This window comes from Falco biarmicus, chromosome 5 (assembly GCF_023638135.1).
Source record: "Falco biarmicus isolate bFalBia1 chromosome 5, bFalBia1.pri, whole genome shotgun sequence".
Classification (NCBI taxonomy): Eukaryota; Metazoa; Chordata; class Aves; order Falconiformes; family Falconidae; genus Falco; species Falco biarmicus.
The window spans coordinates 46,075,474-46,090,066 of record NC_079292.1 but is presented as its reverse complement, the minus strand read 5'-3'; the positions used below and the strand labels follow the sequence as shown (position 1 = coordinate 46,090,066).

At 39.8% G+C, this 14,593-nt stretch overlaps 1 protein-coding gene across 7 annotated transcripts in view; it reads right to left on the bottom strand.

The window, feature by feature from the left end:
• Positions 1-14,593, bottom strand: part of ANKS1B (ankyrin repeat and sterile alpha motif domain containing 1B) — a 442,225-nt gene that overhangs the window by 18,026 nt on the left and 409,606 nt on the right. For all 7 annotated transcript variants that reach the window (XM_056341207.1, XM_056341208.1, XM_056341209.1 and 4 more), the window contains 2 exons: positions 9,777-9,905; positions 5,729-5,800 (listed from right to left, as the gene is read on the bottom strand). In XM_056341207.1, the coding sequence (XP_056197182.1) occupies positions 5,729-5,800; positions 9,777-9,905 (201 nt within the window). The remainder of the gene's footprint in view (positions 1-5,728; positions 5,801-9,776; positions 9,906-14,593) is intronic.

Here is a 14,593-nt window from a genome sequence, read left to right as displayed (position 1 = left end):
AAATTTTCTTAAGTGGGTAAAGCATTTCCACCTGTATTTTGATTTTCAGTTAAAGGCTGTGTAGAACTGCTAGACATTTAATTAGAATATAAACTAAAATCCAACTAATTTGAGATCTATCCAGCCAGTGTGCCCAACAAATCAAGTTAAGTAACAATGGCTGAAGAGGCAGTGGACTTTGTTCTATGAATAAAGCAATATAGACTAGCTGTTCAGTTTTAAAAAGCAAATGCATGCAAATAAAAAACCTATAACCCTAAAGGGCCTTTAACCTTTTCAAGACAGGATTCTACTGCAATACCTTGTTCTGTGCAGAACTGAGAGCACTAGTCCAACACTTTTGAATACCCCTGCAGTGTGCACACACAAAATGGCTGAGTAAGAAATTCAGGAGCACATGTATAATGGCGTCCAAGTAAGAAGCTTCACAAACTCTGTTGATATACTATAGCACGTGGTGTAATTCAGCCCCCTCAAAATGCTTTAATCTCATCTATTTATCTCCTGGCAAGAGGAAATAGGATACACTGGACTTCTACTTTGCCACGCTGACCATTTTTAATGTACTTATGTATACACCTTTATAACTGGATAACTCAGCTTTCATACAGTGGCCAAAATGAAATCATTCATTTTTAGGTTTAACTGCATATGTAATTATACTTGATCTTGCAAATACACAGTAAAAAGACATTACTCAACTATGACAAGTCACTAACAATTCCGTATATAAATTCTGAGCACAAGTTTATGAGCCTGTAAAATCTTAAGTTTTCATGTTGCTTTTTACTTTTCCAAATTAATCTGCTAATTCTGTCCTATACTGCTTTTTAATAGCTCTCTAAAGACTGTGGCTGGCAATATTACTATTCAATTATGTACTAGAATCCACTTTACTATGAGAATCCGAACATTTTCCCACACCAGTAGCAACTAATCCCAAATAGCATCAGACTGCACATTTCAAAACAGGTACTGGCACCACCTACTATCATACCTGTAAGTCTGTTACTTATTTAAGGTGTACAAAGCCTCATTAAACAGTTCTTTTTGAGTGAATCCCTTTAACTATATCATGCATGAGATGAAATTGAAATAAAAAGTCAAAGTTCACATTTGACCAGTTAGCTCTGAAGCCGATTTTGAAACTACAATCTGCCTTGTAACAAATATTTACTAACTTCTCTCAGTCAAAAAGGCTTAAAAATGCATCACTGACATAATTTAATACTTCTTGGAATAAGAAAGCATCTGTAATCCCTGTGGTACAAGACTGTTTACTTCTCTACAATTAGTGGATGCCTCCAAGCTACATCATTAATATGAACATTGCACTGGGGATGCACCTGCAACTCATCTACTTGAGAATGAGAGGTTTTTTGCTTTTGCAGTATCTGTACACACACATCTGCTGCTGAAAGGCCAGCACATCCCTTCTGCACTCCGGATTCCTTTCAGACAGAGTTCAAGGACACGCACGCAACTCTCTGAAGAACAAGGGATGACATGATGTGGATGTGCATGTGCGTAAGTACTGAACATTTTTAAGACCTCCCACCACTTCGTTTTCCTTTGGAGTAATATCCACATGCCCGTTCCACTGCAGGCCCTCCCAGAGCCGTGGTCAGTGAGAGAGGCAGAGCTACAAGTCCCAAGAGAACAGAGACCAAAGAATCTAAATTCTCACATACAGTATTTGATCCTGACATGGTATTTGCCCGACTAGTTTCACTAGCGGGCCTGTGGAGGACACTTCTGCTTTTGCGGGAGAAATTAAATGGAGATTGAAAAGTAGAAAGGGAGACTGCCATCTTTATCCAGGTCTGCTGTCTTTATGTAAGAAGAAATGAGGAAGGAATGCCCCAGATCCTGCCTGTTTTCAGTGAAAGACTCAACTCTGCTTCATCTTCCTCTCTTGACATATGAGAAGCAGATTTTGTAACAATTCCAACTTTGACATTTTGGTCTTAAGTCAGCAAGACATTTAAACACCTGCTTTGTGAACAGAATTACGTTGCTGTTTCCCCAGAACTTTGACTTGAAATGTAAGAACCTCTTTTCTAACAAGAAAACCTTTAAGAAAGATTAATATTCAGGAAGTTGGCAGGATTCAAGAACAAAATCTAAGTTGTCTACTGCTGCAATAAATATCTGATTGGTTTGATGCAACTGGTGTATGCAACATCAGTGATTTAACATCACTGCAAAGAAAAAAGTCTACCTTGCTGCTCTGCTGTGCTCATGCCAGTAAAAGTGGCCCCTTCCTACCTGGTCAAAGAATTCAGATGTGTTAATGCCAGATGGAGTCCACCATGGAGAACAAGTCTCTTCTTAATTCAAATTAAACGTTAAACTTTTTTTAATTTTGATGTAAACTAATTTTATTCTCACTTTTGTGTTCCTATGGTGATTTGAAATAATCTGATTGAAAACACAACTTCCAATATTTCTTATTTCATGCTGAGAAAGATGAAAACTCTTAAGTTCTTGCAGGTATCTCTCAAATATAATTAATAAATCTATTCTGGCCAGGACAGCAAGATTTAATCTCCAAGTAGCAAAGGTCAGTTTACAGCAGGTGGGGAATGGAGATAAGGAGACAGTGCTGTCGACTGCAGAGGGAGTTTGTGAGAGAAAATAGCTGGAAACAAATAGGAAACCATAAAATATAAATCCATCCTTAGAGTGCAAATATGTGAATGGAAAAATAAAATATAATTCCTCTAATAGGCAGAGTCCTTGCCAAATACTCATAATTTTGGATGGCTGCAAGAGCCGGCAATTTGGGTGGGAACAAAACGCATGTATAACCTTGACCCCCATGCTGAGCTCAATCTATTCATCTGCAGGATTTTCCCCAAACAAATCCATCATCTGCCCTGCTCCTGGAGCACACTGCTACACAATGCTGAGAAGCACTGTGGATAGCCAAGAAGAGTTATTAAGTCAGAGGTTCGTAGGTTTTGGGGTTCTTTTTGTTTGGTTTGGGTGTTTTGTGTGGGTTTTTTTACTACATTATAGAAGATTTAGGATCTCCCTTCACTCTTAAGCTGTAAGAGGAGAAGGCTGCTGTAAGCCCCTCTGTGGAGGGACATGAGGGATATCCACATGACGCTTCGCTTAAGAAACAAAACCATCAACTGCAATAACTGAAAGCACGGGAAGCATCTACAACTAACAGTGAGGGATCTGCAGTCAGCATACATGTCATTTTTGTTTCTCTGTATCTATGAATAATTAAGGAAGACTAAGATATTTTTTCACTGATAGGCTTCTTTTGTCCTTGTGCATCTGCCGACTGGAAGACATCCAGTGAATATTAAAACTTTTTTGAGCAGCATTAGGTTAAAGATGGAGAATCTAAAGCCACAATGACGGAAAAATTAGGTACCTGATTTTCATATATACTTCTTAAAAACCAGTATGTGGCTGACTCCAGAAAGACTAAAAAATTGCAGGGAAGGACCTCAACATTGTACAAGGTTATATGTGATGTACTCCCCATAACATGTTTCAGATTGCAGCATGCTATAGATTTGCAATATATAAATGGAAAACCAAATAAAATACTAAAATTAAAAAATGTTGCTGTCACGTCAGTACAACCCTATGTAAAAATCGTACTGACTCTAAAGACACTAGACAAGCGGACAGAATTCAGTACCTGAGAAGCAGTCAAATAATCTATGATATATTAGTCAAATAATATATCTAGCTTTTCACTGATTTGTAAGTGAAATGTCCCTTTCAGTACATACAAAGTAAAATGTTACTATAAAAGAAGCCACATTTTCAATGACAACTCAGTGGTACTTAAATACAATAATGAATATCACAGCAAAACTTCAGGATGACAGGACAATCTGGACTCCCAATTCACAGACACCAACTTTCAGAACGCAACCAGAGAGAGAACGTTTTGGAAAAAAGATACATTTTTTTTCACTGAGAAACTTATGCTAAAATAATAATCTGTTCCCATTAAGTCAATGTTTTTCACTTCTGACTTGAATAGGAATATGATTAAAAGGACTACGTAGAAAGAACAGATGAAATCCTGATTAAAAACTGTTATATTCAAAGTTCTTTGCAATAAAAAAACACCTCAAACCAGAAAACAAACATTCTCACAGCACAATGATTTCAAAAGACAATGTAAAAAATAAATGTATATAAAACCTGTCACTGTACTATATGTGCCCTGTATGGCACTATAGACTACTAGTGCAACTCCATTATTTTTACAGAAAAATTGTACTTTGAATTAAATTTGTTTTCAAACACTTAATTTCTCAGGTATATAATTTAAAATTGCCAAATTACTTTAAAAAAATCCTAAAGTGGCTATAAAGTATTTAGAGAGACTTTTTTGATGGTAAGCTTCCTAGTTCAGTCAACTTACTGACGTGGTCATATGCTACTACGGTGTCAAATTCTGCCCAAAGATCTGCACAGGCATATGCCTAAAAAATTGAACTGCTAAGCCTGACAGTTTGAAAACGAGTGCATTGCAAGATGGTATGCTTGCAGTCTCAATTAATTCCCCAGAACACGTGTATGTGACTGTGTCAAGTTGTTGGGTTTTTTTCAGAGGAGCTTAAGCCCAGGTAAGGAATGATGAGCATGTAATTAGCTGAAAAGCCACAGATCTTCAGGCAATCCAGTAAGCGTGAATTACTGCCAGCCCTTAGCTAAAACAGCTTGTACAAAAGTCTGTGTGCTGCAGATATGTAACCAATAGGAAATGGTTGTCTGATTGCATGAATTTTACGCATCTCCAGCTTTCTAACTGATCCGAATGCCTCATCTAGTGCTCAGAGGCACCTTGCATAAGAGACTTACAATCCACAGAAGAAAGGATTTCACTCATTCGCCTATGTAATTTTACATGTTTGACAGATTACCAAACAATTATATTCTTCATTAATTAATCACACCAGACCATGATATGTTCTCCATCTCTATGAACAGGTGCACTCTTATTACAACTGCAGTTGGGAATAAATCGTGTAGTCGGCCTGTGGCGTGTTTTGAGTTTCCAGCAGCAGTATGTTTCTTGGAGATAGACTGAGCCTCACTAATTTTCTACAAACCAGTATCAGGCCAAAGAGCCACAAGAAAACATATTCTTACCAGTTTGAAGGAAACCTAACTGCTTTTCCACCATCAAGTGAAACTGAATTAGATCCCTTTTCATCCTTCAATCAATCAATAAGCATGTAAGTAACTCATAATTCACAGGAATAGTCATGTGAGTAAAAGCATCCATAGGTTTATGTGACTGTAGGATTAGACCATATGCAAAAAGCAATGGCTTTGGTAACATGCTAATATATTTACTAGTATATATTTTCACGTAGTAAATTCAATCTAGATTATCATACATGAGCTCTAAATTCTGTTCATAAAAGCAATATGGTATGGGCACATTTAAAAGCGCTTGTGAAGTACTTTGAAATGAAGATCCAAGAGAAAACATAATGCATACATTTGGGTTTTTTTGAGATACAATGTGCAAAATAAAGACCTACCTTTACATTTTGGCATTACTTGAAATTAAGTTAAAAGACAGAACAGACTTCCTACTGAATACCAATGTAAGTGCAAAAGCAATGGAAAACAAATGGGTAACAGAACATTATAAAAGCCAAAAGGGCACAGTAAAAGTACTCAGAAGTTGTTATGATTTAATATTATGATGATAGAGAAACTAAGTTTACTAACTTACCCTCATCTTTGCACACGCATCCTGTGTTGACTCTGTGCCTCTTAACTCTTTTACCAGCATAGAACCTAAATACTAAAATAAAAATCCATTAAATTTAATTTAACTGAAATTCCAGAACAGACAAACATCTGCAGAAATGCACTAAATATGCCTAAAAAACCCATAGTGGTAGCAGTCAACTTACTATATTGCTTTAGAGGTTTTTTTAGCTCTGCAGTTCTCTGATAAATCATTTGAACCAGTGTGTTAATCAGCCTATGAAACAGGAACGCACAGCTACAAGTGTACTGAATCAGATGCAGCTTTTTGAAACAATATTTGAAAGTCTTCTAGCTTATCACCTTAGTCACTCAAACAACAAGAAAATACTACAGATTTCATCTTAAAAAAGCCATTTGATTAAAAAATAGAGAATCTGCTTTTTTTAGCTGCCATCTGCCAAACTCATATTGCTATGTGTGCAATCACGTGGACGTGAAGGCCAGCAGCGATGTTAACCTCTGTGTACTCAATCTGTAACTAATTTATGAGCAAATAGCAGAGCCCGATGTCAGCAAACAGTAAATAAATCTGAACTGAAAAGTAGTTTAAACCATTATTTCTTCCTAAGAAAAGGCTGACCCTGAACTATTATTTTGAAGCCTTTACTGATGTGAAGAGGGGCTGGGTGAGGGGAGGCAGCAGGGTGCTGGTGCTGGGTCCTGGTGCAGCTCACTCTCAGAAGCCACCGCACTCTCAGAAGAGCTTGCTCACCTCCAAGGGGACACAAGGCAGAGTGCCTCACTGACACAGCTCCTTTCCTACCTGCCTCTTCCTCACAATGCCACTTGCTGGCAAGGACAGTTTGAGCCCTCCTGCACCCTGACAGCAGGCTCTGCTCCTCTGGATTTGTTCCTCTGTGGTCTCAGTACATGTCTACCCCACATTTGAATGACACTGCTCCTCCAGGGATATGGAGCTGGCTGCTCGTCCCTGCTGTTGTCACCTAGCAGTGAGCAGTCTTGTCACAGCTAACAGAGCTGCGTGAGAGCCATGCTCTGCATTTCTCCTATAGATGCCACAGGCGTGTGCATTTGTGGACGTGCACATGTCCGAATCGCTCTGTGCAAACCGGATGCTTCTGTATTTCTATATGGTGTCACATGGAAGCCTGGCTTAACGGGGAGGAGGACAGCAAGCCACCCTACATCTTCTCCCCAGGCATAGAGATGTCTCCCTTTGCATCCTCCTTCACTGCAGCACACCACCATGGCTTCTCTTGTCTTCAGTTCTAAGTCAGAGCAACACCAGAGCTGAAGAGGAGTCACGCCACTGGTTGAGAACAGGGCAGGTAAGCTGCAGGAGGAGAGTGCACGCCATGGGCAGGAGCCTTTTCTCAGAGGATGCTGCAGCCCACCACCGCTGCCTGACCCCTTTCATTCTATTGCACTGACTCCCCTTGGAAACAGCCTAAGCTGTCCTAACCAGATAGCGAACCAGCTTCATGTTAAACAACAACTCATCAAAAATAGCTTCAGTTACAGCTGAACGCAAGCTGGAACTGAACAGAAAGTGTGCTGGTCAACTTTCTGGTCTCCTGACCTAAACAAGAGATATTTTCTTTAAAGCCTTCAGTTCACACTGTGTACCACAGGAATCTTTGACCTGCAAGAAAATGCATGAATATTTCAATGCAGACAGCAGCCAACTGAGTAATTAGTGAGAAACACTTTACAGGGCATTATAAATGGAAGGGTGAGCAACACCAACACTACCAGATAAGCACAAGCAGAAAGGAACAAATGAAGGGCATTCCTGGAGGACTGCAGATGTGAAAGATTCATAAACCAAGCAGCTGCAAGTCCAGCTGGGGGCTTGATGGTGACGTGAATAGGGCTTTGGGCATTAATTTGATGGGACGGCTTGATATCACCCTTGCAAAAAAGCAAATAATTTAAAGCAAGCTCTGAACTTACAAAATTAAACAAAAATATAGAGTTCAACTGTATCTTTCTCTGGATCCTGCTGTCTGACACGTTTGGTATCCTTAGCCTTGTCTGGGAAGGATGCGATTAATTTAGTTTTTTACATTATTTTATTATTTTTTTATGGACTAAGCTACCAGCTGGTCACGCATCAGGGAAAAAAAACAGTGCTCTTCTGCTCACGGCAGAACAAGAGAAGAAAGATAAGAGATGGGCAGCTCCTGTCCCATCTGCATAGCAGCAAAAAATCCTCAGCTGCAGGCATTCAGAAATGCTTCCCAGGGTGGACTGTGGAACAGACATGCAAATGACAGAAGTACTGTCCAATTTAGTTGTCAGGAAAATTTTAAATTCTAGGAGGGAATTTTGCTTTCCTTTCACTTGGCTGTGCTTTTGGAAATATTCCTTCTCAAAGACCCAGAGCATGTGGGAGTGATGCAGAGCACATCCAACAGTTCAGCTGAGAGCTGTGGCATGCAATGAAAGCTGCCCCCATTACAACTTCCAAGTCAGCGTTTTACTCTATAAAGCTGAGGTCAATACAGCTCAGGGTGCTGAGATAATGCAGTGATGCATGGTCCTCAGGAACGCAAGGCGTTTCCTTAATCACCAGTAACTTGGATATTTTGATTTGGTGATTTCTTAATCACCAGTAAGTTGGATATTCCTGGTCATCCCAGCTTCATTTCTTTAATGATCCACACATCTTCCTATTTACTGCAGAGGTTACATCTGATTATGAATTTACTGCTGGATCAAGTAATGACACAAGAGGCACTCTTGAGATAAACTTGTTCACTTCACTGAAAACTATAAAAAATATTTAAAGAACTAGAAGTCACTGAGCTTCCTTTTCATTTTGAGGTGCTGCATAGGAGGAGAGCAAGAGCGAGAGCAAGTGAGCTGGACCTTGACTGTGGCTAGCTGAGGAAGGCAGAAGTTCCAGTCACTGTTGAGGGACAATCACTGCATTCAAAGCAATTTCTGCCCCAGGAAGGTCTGACGGAAAATACTGATGTGCTTAAGCAAGACAGGCCAGTAACACCCCTTCTGCTCCTCCTCAGCAGGAACCAGGCTCTGTCTCACTTAGTCTCCAATTCCTACCTTTCCAGATATGCTTTAAATCAAGTCCAGCAGCCCTCGCTCAGCTCTCCCCCAAAATGGGCTGGCGTTTGGTGAACAGAGCGTTATGCTAAAAAGCACTAAGGATCCAAGCCCCTTCAGGTGAAAAGGATCTAAACCCCATGTCCTGGCTACATGGTTAACCCCCAGCTATTATGCTAAAGGCACTACAACTACTGAGCCCCTTTGTGACGTCAGCCAGCCTTACTTCACTAGGTGGCCGCCTCCAAAGAGGACACAGTGGTCTGGGAAGCACCTTCAGCAACTGTAACAGTGCTTTCCAGCAAAGTCAGAAAAGGTAAGGAGTTTAAATAGGTGGGCTGAGGCACCTCTTCAGCTCCCCAGAAGCACCGGTCCCCCTGCCTGTTGACAGGGAACTCAAGGCTTCAGAACAGTGGTTTTCTTTTAAAAAAAACATAAAAAACTCTTCCAATATGACTTGCTGTACTTCAGGAGACCTTCCTCTCCCTCACAAGCCTTTGTAACACCCAGAGAACACTGTGCTTCAGGACCCTGATCTCCATCTTCCCTAGCTCCCTTCCCCCAAAAAGAGGTATATGAAATTCAGGCAAGGCAATATTACTGTAACTAATGGGAACAAAGCATTAATGTAGGCATGAGGACCCCATACTATGTTTTATTATTTTCTTGTAAGTACTAGACAGGGATTTGTGATGACAGATGAGAAATAGGGGCATTTGCTCTCACCGCCACTCCTACAACACTGAGCCACTCACTCATAGAGTAATTTCTCTGATACTATGGCTACATGGATTGCAATACATCACAAAATTCATAGAAAAAGTACTGTGCATCCTTGTTTCTCATTTATTACAACTACAGTATTCAGAAGATCCTATCCCATTAATAGTGACTGAAAAAATATTATAAATGAAAAAAAATCAGGATCTAAGATTAATTTATCTACCCCAGATCAAACCACTACACTTATCGATACTTACAAATGCTTTATAATCACATGACTGGAAGATGAGTTTCTCTGGATGATGTTGCCAATATTGTACCGGCGTTGATGCTGTGGCTTCATTTGGAGGTCGCAAGGTAATTGAAGGCTCTCCCCAGTCTCCTGTCTGAAAATCACAGTTGTTCCAGATATAAGTGAAGTTGCAAGCAAATTTGCCATAAAGTAGCCCCCCACTGTTGTGCTCAATTAACAGTAATTTATTTTCTACACATAGAACCATGTTATTAAAGTAAGGGAATACAACTCCTACAACATTTTTCATGATTTACTTTATAATCCAAAGTCATCTACTGTAGTGCTTAATGAGGCTTTAATTAAATCTATTTGTTTGGAGAATAAAATCATTAGGCACCAGAAATGTTCCTTAAAAATAACTGTTTAGAATACATATATGAGGATGACAGTACTTGAAAAAAAAATCACAAGATGCACAAAGATGCCATTCACAAATTCCACTATGTGTTTTACAAGCTTTTCTACATAGCCAGTAAGTCTTCCATTATCCAGCACATATAACCAATAACTAACTTTCCTAAATGGCTAAATAACGGAGACTTGGCTTTGATCTGAAGACTTATTATATATTCTTCAAATGTATGAGGCATTCTTTAATCTCTTTACGAATATTTACTTTGATCATCATCTCTTGATGTCTCATTGTAGAGTTACTAACATTGCCCTTCTACCTTTACCATTCTCATTGATATAGGTGATTGCCTTCCTGAGCTGTCATCGCTCCTCTTTCCTCAAAGTCCTCAGAGAACACCGGAAGGATAGCAGTTTGCTGCCAAATCCTGTCACAGGACAATCTTCCCCCCTCCAAAAAAAGCCAATGCTGACATTGGTACAGGAATGTCCCCAGCATGGCAGTGCTGGTCTGGGCCTCACCTGCCATTGCGTATTTTCTGACATGGCTTTATCGGACCTGGACTGACCTCTGGGCCCTCGGGGGCAAATTCCACCTTGCAGGTCCATGCAAAAAAATGTCTTATTTTGAGGTTGGTTATTTTTTAACTCTGATCTCTCCTACTTTTGGGTCACATGTGCCCATGCTACCCATGTCCTCAACACCAGGGACGCTACCAAACCAGTGTCAGCTCACTTTAACGGAAAATGACCCATGGATGGAGTCATCCTCCTCTTCCATCTGTCACCAGCTCCACTGCTCCCCTACCCTGTCTGGTCTGGCCCGTCTCTGAATTTCCCTCTCTTTCCCTCTGTGTCTTTTGGGAATCAGATTTCTGCTTCCTGATCCTCCTTCATACCCTGCTTGTTCTCTCTCAAACTATTTTACCCTCTCCTATATGATTATTTCAATTTGGATTACATTACTTCTTTCTTCACCTGCACTTACCTCTGTGTATTTTCTATGCATGTCATACTGTTAAACTACGTGTTGAAGCTGGCAAGGAATTGTGTGCTGGTTACACAATTTATAGGGGTGATGCACAGTCTATGGGAACGATATTTGTGTGTTATGTCAAAGGATGGGAAGGCGGGCAGGGGATGGTTAATGAGGCTGTATTGGATAGTGTGGTACTGGAGCATGACATAAATGGTATGGAATAAGGGGTAGAAAACGTGCTGGTTTTGACTGGGAGAAAGTTAATTTCCTTCACAGCAGCTAGCATGGGCTATATTTTGGATTTGTGCTGGAAACAGTGCTGACACACAGGGATGTTTTAGTTGCTGCTGAGCAGGGCTTACACAGAGCCCAGGCCTGTTCTGCCTCTCACCCCACCCCACCAGCCAGCAGCTGGGGGGCACAAGAAGCTGGGAGGGGGCACAGCCGGGACAGGTGACCCCAACTGACCAAAGGGGCATTCCATACCATATGACATCATGTTTAGCATATAAAGCTGAAGGAAGAAGGAAGCGGGGGAGAGAGCGAGCGGCTGTGTAGTGCTTAGTTGCTGGCTGGGGTTAAACCATGACAAATTGTCATCAGCATTTCACATAGAATATGGCTAGAAGTTAAGATTTCTAAAGCAAAAAGAAGTTAAGCATCAAAACCACATGAGAAGTATCTTATCGAAGACATTCAAAAGTCTGGCAAACTATCACAGCGCACTAATTAAATCAGGACAGAGTAAACAAAACAAGTACATCATTTTCATGTGTCACAAAATAATGAAATGACACGCATTTGCACAACTCTGCAATGAAAAGCAAGAGATAAATCTGGAAACATCAACATTACCCTGCCAATATGGTAACTTCAAGCAAGTGAACATCATAAAACAAGTCAAACCTAGTTAATGTTGGCACTCTTAGCACATCTACAAATTATACAGTATTGTAATTTCTGTTTTGCCTAGTTAAAGTTGCCTATATGCTATGGATAAGACCAGTTTTTTAAAGGAAAACAGCCAGGAGCAATTGCTCCAATTTTTGGCATTCCGTATCCACAGAAATGAATCCTTCTGACCACTAACGTATAAAAACCCTCTATCATATTTAATCTGAAGTGTGAATTTGATTCCCACTTTTTTGGGGGGGAAATGAATCAGTTCTCCTTATAAAATACAGTTTCCATCATATTACAAGGGGCAAGGATCTGCATCCTTATTAGTGGAGTTCGTATTTGACTACAAGATGGATTGTACCAATCACAAATGCTCACAGTGTGCTCATCTGTCTCTTATGAACTATCCAAGGTCATAGCTAACAGACCACTTGAAACAGTCCTCCTTTTTTTTTCCTAATAAAGATACACTCCTGCATGTTCTGTGTAAGGAAGCACATCTCAGGAGGTACATCTTATTCATTCAGCAAAAGGTTACTATGATGGAACTGGAGTAAATCCAGGACAGACAAGCTACAGAATTACATCTTTTGACCAGACAGGACCAAAATTTCTATGGAATAAGTGATGCTGAGTAGTGCTCCAAAACCTTTCGTTGTGCTGCTCTGCACGTGACTTTCCTCACATGCAGGAAACGGGTAGCAGGGTACATGAGGAGTACAATAAGTACATCATTTTATGGTCTGACTCCCTTTTGCATGGAAGATACTAAAAGCATGGAGAACTGCATTGTTTCTGTCTGCAAATGAAGGGCAGTAACAAGAGGAAAAGTGATTCCCTCTCATATTGGTTGTTTTATAAAGGAGCTAGGAAGCAACAATCACAAGGAAATGAGAAATAATCTTCAACCAGGCTAATACAACTAGCATATTAGACACAGAGAGAGGGACTGTGTGGAGACCACTCATTTATATCCAACATAGTCCTCTTAAATCAGACAAAACAGAATTGGTAAGATTGCCATACATGTCTCTAGGATGATCTGAACATGAGATCATGGCACCAAACGTGTCATAGTTCAAGGAGAATCTGGACGACACTCTTGGCCACATGGTTTAGCTTCAGGTAGTCCTGCGAGGAGCAGGGAGTTGGACTTGATGATCCTTATAGGAGAGTCCCTTCCAACTGGAGATATTCTATGATTCTGTGATAATACAGCTGAGGTTAGGGGACCACAGAGATACAAGATTTCTGCTGTTGCTGACCAACCACTGCACCTGAAGACCTTTCGTGTATTTCAACGTGTCTTGCAAAGGGAGCAGCTACTAAGAAAAGCTGCATAAAATTAAACATTGTAGGTATAGATTATTAGGATGGATGAAGGTGACATGTTATACACAGTCATAAAATTTTCTTTTGTAATTGTATCATAAGTGGTTTTTTTTAATATTCAGCAGAAGTGGCTTCTGGTCTCCTTTCCTTTTGTTTCTTACAAAACTCCTTAGATTTTTAAACCACACTATTGCAAGTATTCATTCACCTATTTAAACTGAGTTATAAAAGGGTAGTCTCCAAAGCCCAGATCTGTGAAGATGTTTAAAAGTGTAATTCCTATTACATATTCCCCAAGCAATTTCCTTTCATTTCCTTTTTTTTTTTAACTTTTCTTTAAACAAACAAACAAAAAAAGGGGTGGGGGTGGGGTAAGAAGGGCTTTTAAACAAGATTTAGACTGCTAACTGCTTTCATAAATCTGGGCCTAAACATCTCTACAGCAAGAACAGGAGCTCCTCAGCTGACTGACTCTAGTCAGCAGCTGTGAGATTTAGGATGCGATGACGGCAATTAGCTTCACGTAAAATACAAAGTAGAAACTTCTTTGACCTAGAGAAGACTTGAAACAACAAGCCTCAAGTCTAGGGTAGAGAGATGTGAATTACTAGTAGTTCTGTACCTGAGGAATTGGTGCGGAACAACTCATGGGTGATATACTGAGATTCAGGACCTTCAATAAGCACCTAAACCACTTCCAAGCAGTATAGAAATATTTGTAAATTGCTGTGCAGAACCAACTATGATGTTTGATTTAATTTTTAAAAATAGGTTTGATAGGATAAGGATTTCCTGGTTTGAATATTTAATTTGCAATTACAAGAAATAAACATTTAAGCTTATGTATTTTTTTATGACACAATATATGTATGGAGATTTTTATCTCTTTGATGAAGTAGAAAGGCAAGAGATAATTTATTCTTCATCTAACTTCACAGCTCATCAGACAGCTGTGCAATTTATCACGTGGCTTTTGCTGTATTGCCTATGTTTTAGTATTCTAACCTCCCCATGCCTTTAACCAGCATCTTTCCTCTCTCAGGCCTCAGTCACCTTGAGAAAGAAGATTTTTTTTTTTCCTCCATATTTTGCAGATAAAGAACTTATCTTACAAAGAATCACAAAACGGTCTCAAGTCAGGTGCCAGAGTGGTAAAGATTCAATCATTTTACAGTGACAACTTTTAACCATTAAGGTCATAGCCTTAAAGACCAGTA